The 6,563-nt window shown below is 37.0% G+C and overlaps 3 protein-coding genes across 3 annotated transcripts in view; 2 read left to right on the top strand and 1 right to left on the bottom strand.

Annotated features, from left to right (window-relative positions):
- Nucleotides 1–649: 649 nt before the first annotated feature.
- Nucleotides 650–1,891, bottom strand: LOC128876370 (mRNA turnover protein 4 homolog). The gene is made up of 4 exons (XM_054122687.1): nucleotides 1,749–1,891; nucleotides 1,281–1,585; nucleotides 966–1,202; nucleotides 650–894 (listed from the first exon to the last, which is right to left on the bottom strand). Exons 1-4 carry the CDS (start codon nucleotides 1,774–1,776, stop codon nucleotides 739–741), a joined length of 726 nt encoding a protein of 241 aa, XP_053978662.1. The 5' UTR covers nucleotides 1,777–1,891; the 3' UTR covers nucleotides 650–738.
- A 215-nt stretch (nucleotides 1,892–2,106) lies between these two features.
- On the top strand, nucleotides 2,107–3,884 carry LOC128877123 (uncharacterized). The gene is made up of 3 exons (XM_054124153.1): nucleotides 2,107–2,799; nucleotides 3,156–3,301; nucleotides 3,743–3,884. The coding sequence occupies exons 1-3, from the start codon at nucleotides 2,734–2,736 to the stop codon at nucleotides 3,849–3,851; spliced, it is 321 nt and encodes a 106-aa protein (XP_053980128.1). The 5' UTR covers nucleotides 2,107–2,733; the 3' UTR covers nucleotides 3,852–3,884.
- LOC128877122 (14-3-3 protein zeta) overlaps nucleotides 3,777–6,563 on the top strand; it is a 43,769-nt gene continuing 40,982 nt past the window's right edge. Inside the window, exon 1 of the mRNA XM_054124152.1 lies at nucleotides 3,777–3,922. The gene's annotated coding sequence lies outside the window, so the exon portion shown is untranslated. The remainder of the gene's footprint in view (nucleotides 3,923–6,563) is intronic.

The raw sequence follows: 6,563 nt of genomic DNA, 5'->3' as shown, positions 1-6,563 counted from the left end.
AGAAAATTTAAATTGTTAAACTGCAATTAAGAAAATTTTTTGAAATTGTTAAATCTAAAAATATCGCTATATACTCTAACGTGACGTGTATCAAATACATTTCTACCCATCTCTAGGTGAAACTTGGAGACTATTCTAACGCCCGTGTCACCGACTACTTATACCTCGTACTTTAATCTTTTGCTACGCTTTATAGTTTCTTCATTTTCAGATGCATCGGAGGACTCGATGGACGAAGCGCTACCTTTTTTATTGGAATTTTCATCAAAGATAACTTTGCGGCCATTATTCCGGGTATTTTCCGAACACCAATAGTACACGGTCTATACGTATCGAGATAAAATAATATAAATTCCATCCATGAATGTTTCACTGCACGATAAATATTTAATATCGATATAGGTTATAGCGATGATTTTATGACTCACCCATAAAACTCCGATTATCCAAAATATGGTAAAATATACCACTAACATAGTTATGTTCGCGAGAGAATTTAAAAAAAACTGCGATTATTATAAACGGAACGTTACATAATTTTAATTTTTTTAAAAGGTAGGAAAACCTAGTTCTTCATAATTTTATATCAGTTGTTTCCAAAACTATATGGATATTGGATAACTTCAGGATTTTAATCATAATAGATTCATAGGGTGAAAAATTTATTTCTGTACAGGATATACAAAATACCTTCATGTATATACAAATTGAAAATGGTTTCGGTTAGTAGCATGCTGATCATGTATTATCAGTTTCCTCTGTATCTTCTGCATCCATCTCTTCTATATTCTCCTTAGCATCATCTTGAGAAGCAAGTTTCTTATATCCATCTTTTTTAGAAAAAACGCCTAAGGGAGTCAACTTGAAAGTAGCCAATTGTTTTTCAAGTAATTTCTGAAACAAGAAACATTGGTCCATTGATCCAGTATTAAGTTAATTTGTGAAATGTAATTTGTCATATTTACCAAAATCCTTGCTTGTTCCGGAGTCAATGCTTGTCCTTTCTTACATACTGTATACTCTTTTATCAATGTTATCACACCTCTTTGCAAAGCTGTAGGCATTCCTAATTGTCTCAAATGGGGCTCTAAACTGTGTGAAAAATCTGGCATAGGCCCTTCAGGCAGTGTTATAGTTTCGCTTACTATAAAACCAGATCTAGCATAATCTATTTCTTCGTATTCATCCATCCATTTTAATACCTAAACAAGAGATCAATTTGTATAATTAACACATACATTCATGAGTAATTAGTAAAACTTTATCAATTAAAAACATACTTCTTTCTTGGTTCTGTTTGTGAAAAGTAAACCACATTGTCCTTTCAATGAATTCGATAACTTATGTATCCCTTCTGCAACTTCGTTTTCCGGTGACTTGCCCAAAGCCAAGGCTATCACTTTGTTCTTACCGAAGAAAAATCGGCTGTCTTTCCATTCGGCTCTCAAGTCTTTAAGTTTATTGTTACGCATGTTGTGTACAGATATGAGAAATATTCTCGAATATTTCTCGACACAATTTTTAACATCTTCGACAATTTGTTGCTTCAAGACGAGTCCTTTTTTGCTTGTTTTCGTGAGAGATACTGTAAAATACAAATTTATTGGTTATTTGACACGTGAATGTCTTCGATAAACTACTGTTAGTTGAATTTTAAATATTACTTAAATACTTTTAGGTTAGTTTAAAAATTACATATTTATAAAAATAAGACTAATAATAAGATCATGCGTAGCAGGATATATTACTTTTCTTATCTCGTTTTGATTTCGGCATTTTGTTGCAGGAATATGTTATAAATCAAGTATATACATTCGACGTTATCAAATGCGTAAAGATGTGCTCATTCATAGCAATTCATGGACACAGAAATTGTCTAGCATCTAGCGGTCAACAGGCCGAACTAATTCTTCTATATATATCACTTATTATACTCCTAATATCTGATTTTACTTATGATTAACTTATAATAAAATTAAATAATAAGTGTAGGAAGTAATGAAATGGCCAGGGCATGCGTGATTATACCAATTTATCATTTTTTTAAATATTTTATTGATTTTGTGGCGGTGCCCTCAGGGGCTGTAGCTTGTTTGTAGCTACAGTACGGGCTTAGCAACCCCGAGGTACCCGAGCTAGAGGGGGGGTCAGCGGGCCCCAATAGATGAAAAGCAAGAGCAGTAGTGCAATAACTTTGTATAATAAATTACGCACTTTAAACAAACAAATAAATAAATAAATGAATGATTTTGTGGCGCCATCGGTGGCAAAACGTCCAAGTTTGTAGTAAAAATAGTTCTCGATGTTTCAGCTAGATGGCGGCACGATGTAAAACGTCGATAATTGTTACTGCAGATAAATAAAAGCAAATAAATGTGTAAATACTATATTAGAAGGATATACTGAAGCATTATGAAGCAAAGAATCGTATTAATTATGCATTTATGTCAAATAAAAAATTAGTAAAAAGTTGTCGGTTGCGCCATCTAGAAGACCAGTGGGAACTATCTTGGGAACTAACTTGGGCGTTTTGCCACCGATGGCGCCACAAAACCAATATTAAAAAATATTTTTCAAAATGCTAAATTGGCATAATCACGGATTTACTGGACATTTTATTAATTCCTACACTTATTATTCAATGTTATTTCAAATTGGTCATAAGGATAACTAGATATTAAAGTGTCAAAGAAATCTATCACTGAAAAATTAGTTCGGCCTGACCACCGCTAGATGGCGATACCAATCGCGTGTCCATTAGCTGCTGTATTGAAATCAGAAAATTTGAACCGCAGAAAGGTATATTAATCAAAATTTTAATTAAACAACCTAACTAGTAGAAATAGTCCGTAACATCGTTTTAGACGTTCAATTATTACCCTTTCAATAGAATCTATACTGACTATACTGGCCTATACTGTTCATTATGGAAACACTCTCATTAATTTATGTATAAATTTAAATTTAAATTCAGTTATGTAACAGAAATAATTCCTCTTTACATGCTTCTTTTCTCTATATATTATTTTTTCGGATATCCTATACATCGAGCTTTACGTATATTTTTTATTAAATATTTTAGTTTCATTATAAACAATGTTCATATTCAAACAATGTTTATATTACTAACGAATAAAACTGTATCAATGTTTCAGGTTCTAACATTGAGAGTGTGTGTATGGCATCAATGTAAACCAGTTCGCGGGCCGAGCCCCTCACGCAATCCCTTCCCCTTCCACGCACCGCAGCCGAGAGAGAAAGACGTCAGTATAGAGCAGAGCGTAGAGCAGAGCACACCAAGGTAACTGCGCCGTCGTAGAACGCGCATTCGGATAGGGTTGGGTTGGGGGAAGCTCTTGGACACATGTGCTAACCCGTGTCTCGTAACTTACTTATTTATTAATTTACCGATCAACTTTTAATTAGCGAAATTATCGTAAATAACGGGATACATTTATGAATTTAATTATTCTATAAAAATGTCGTTCGAAGCAGTTTATTCTCTTTATCGAACGTTTCAATTAATTCAGTTCTTCGTCATATTCAACAAAGACACGCGTTCATCTAATATTCAACAAGTAAACGTACGTCGACGAATACATTCCAAGTAAAACGGGACTGAAATTTTTCGGTAATTTTTCTTTTCAAAAATGTATTCAATAAATTCTAAAACGTATCGAATATTAAAATATACCCGTTAAATAGTTAAAATTTTAATCGGTTAATAATTCGTGGTCGACAGATTTAAGAATTGGCGGGAACGTGAAAGTGTTTTTCGAACCAACGGAAAGCGTCAAGTGAACGCAGTTCAAGATGGCGGCTTCCGCTCGTTGCGCCAGTGCACTCTGTGAGATCGTAGTGGACGGGAGCCGTTGAATTCACCGAAGCCTCGATTTTCTAGGCCGCTCACAACTCTCCAAAGGTGAGTCTCATTTTCTGTAGAATCCTGTTCGGGCGTGAGAGTAAGACAAAGCAGCCGAATGCAATGTCTCGCGAGATATCGGTCGCAATTAACACGAAGTGTATTCGACTGCGAGCCGTGTGAACCCCGTAGCCATGCAATCCGCCGATATCATTTTCTCGTATCGCTCGAAATAACCTATACGCTCGGTTCGTTTCTTCGAGTTTTCGCGATCGAGACAATCGTTTCGACGTTAACGTGCGGTATACGAATCGCCTTGATTGTTCGTCGTGCGAATCATCGTTTTAGCAAAGTTCGTTAGGTTGCCGTGCGATGCTGGATCGTCGTGAAGGCAGTCGCTTGCCGCTCGGCACGGATGCACCAGTGTTACCAACCTCACTCGATGAAACTGTAATAGATACCCGAATCTAAAAAGATTAGGCAGTACAATATTTAAATAGAAATTAAGTTTCACGCGAAGTAAGCTATTTCATACTTTGGCTCTATAGTACGATTCTTTTACAAATCTCGTATTTTTTATATACTAATTCACGACTGTTGAACGAAGTACTCGTGTCAATCCGGAACACCTTTCCATAACTGATCTCTCACCTGTCGATATATTATCAATAATGCATGATTCGCGATATCCAAATGTGTTTTTGCTTTTAACGTTTGTCAGCGACCTCTTTGGAATATTCGCATTGTTCTTAATATTTTTCTTTGCCTTACTCTTACCCCGTGATGTGTGTTAACGTAACTAATCGATTATTCAAGTAATACTGATAAATTCGATGGGTGGATACTAACTCGTATTAAATCGTATCGTAACGTAAAAGTAACTCACACGTGTGAAGAATACAGAGACCATTTCTCGATAGAAACATTAAACAAAAATTAGGAGAAAGTGTACAAGTTCAGACTCGATTAATATAGACCGTAAACAGTATGGATGTACAGTAAGAAGGGAAAAGAAACGCAAATATTCTTTAAGAATAGAAATTTTTAATAGTGTACTAAAATGGAATAAAATCAGTAGACATGGCAACACTGGGATGCATACGACGCGCCCGCCCTAACGTACAATACGATTGCCGCCATCTTAGTTATATAGCCGGCGACGAAAATTGTCTTTCGTTCGTCGAAAGATCTTTCCAAGTTATTCCCTTTCTTTTTCCCCTGTCTACGTACACGATGATTCAACGTGCTTTCGATTATCAACGTTTACGGGCGTAGTTTCGCGAAATGACAGCCGCCAGATGCAAAATACACGGTCGATGTTTCTCTCGCCGAATGATTTTTTTCCTCCCGATATTTGACCCCTTATACGGCACGGAGAAATCGGAGATACATTGCGTGGCAGCTTTTGCCTGTTCTCTCGCGCACGATATCCGACCTGCTTACGCTTGAAATCGCGATAAAGACCATAGGCACGCGTCACGCGTTCTTCCTAGCGACGTACACGCGCTCGAGACGAGCATACACGCCCTTTGACAAGTGAACCGATATCGTCGTTCCTTCGATGGTGCTTCGGTGCGTCTCGGATAGGGATGTTCGATTCAATGTTTCTACGAGAATCGACGCAGGAATGTAGTATCCGCGCCTCCCATACCTAACAATAAAGAGTTAAATAAGAACACGATACGTAGGGTAAGGGATTGGTCTTGTAGGTTAAGCGGTCGACTGTGGATCCGAGGATCGTGGGTTCGAGTCCCCGTGTCTTATTTTTCGTTTAGACTCCTACAGGAATGAGATTAAAAAATAAACTAAAATTCAAGGAAAAGGGGATTTTCTAAAAAATCGATTCGGAATCGTTGATCCCTGTATAGAATTCGTATATCATTCGAGTTTTGTTTTTAACGTTGTTCAACAATGCACGAATTACTTGTCGCGTAGCAACTCGATATTGACCGGTGTGTCGCGCGAATCCGTCTTCGTTCTTTTCCACTGTGCTGTACTATCGAACGTCGATAAGTAGAGACATTAACAGCTATTAACGCTATTATAATCAAAGTTTAGGCGTATCTGGTCTTTTTTACCCAAATAACACTAGGTTTTTAAAGAGTTTCCTAACCTCAACGCAAAGGTAGGAACTTGAACGTCATAGGAATCAGGGTCGGCGCTAGAGTTCCCGGCACCTGCGTCATTGCAAAGTAGCCTACTCTCCACCTGCCCTTGCCACGTCACGGTCCTGCTCGAGACCGAAATAATATACGATAATTTAACGCAGGGCCGGTGTGACCTTTTGCGGGCCTTGAATTCACATTCAAATCGTACACTTGAATTTTACATCGAGGAATTATTTATTTACAAATGCTATATATTTTTTATAAAATGAATATCAAATAATAATACTTTGATGATTTTTGTTACTCCTGTAGGGATCTAATAACTTTTAAACGTAACAGTTTGATAACGAATTATTTAATGTCTGATTCTTACAATTGTCTTAACTGAACTGAACTCCGAATTATTAATAAACAAACCACACCGCGTTCGCACGGAACTATCGCATACATGCATACACTCAGACACTTACCATATTATACAGGGTGTCCCAAAAATGTTGTAACACCTTGAAAGAGGTGGTTCGGGAGGTGATTTGAAACAACTTTTTCCTTAGCGAAAATGTTGTCCGAGGCTTCGTTGAGGAGATATTAAC

This window comes from Hylaeus volcanicus, chromosome 5, assembly GCF_026283585.1.
Source record: "Hylaeus volcanicus isolate JK05 chromosome 5, UHH_iyHylVolc1.0_haploid, whole genome shotgun sequence".
NCBI lineage: Eukaryota > Metazoa > Arthropoda > Insecta > Hymenoptera > Colletidae > Hylaeus > Hylaeus volcanicus.
The sequence above is the reverse complement of the archived record's forward strand: the minus strand, read 5'-3'. Positions and strand labels throughout refer to the sequence as shown.

Coding starts and splice junctions, on each gene's coding strand:
- LOC128876370 (XM_054122687.1), bottom strand. CDS start 1,776: ATGCCGAAATCAAAACGAGATAAGAAAA. Junction 1,586..1,748: donor ATCAAAACGAGATAAGAAAA/GTAATATATCCT, acceptor TGTATTTTACAG/TATCTCTCACGAAAACAAGC. Junction 895..965: donor CGGAACAAGCAAGGATTTTG/GTAAATATGACA, acceptor TTCTTGTTTCAG/AAATTACTTGAAAAACAATT.
- LOC128877123 (XM_054124153.1), top strand. CDS start 2,734: ATGGCGATACCAATCGCGTGTCCATTAGCTGCTGTATTGAAATCAGAA. Junction 2,800..3,155: donor AAAATTTGAACCGCAGAAAG/GTATATTAATCA, acceptor TCAATGTTTCAG/GTTCTAACATTGAGAGTGTG. Junction 3,302..3,742: donor GTAGAGCAGAGCACACCAAG/GTAACTGCGCCG, acceptor CGTGGTCGACAG/ATTTAAGAATTGGCGGGAAC.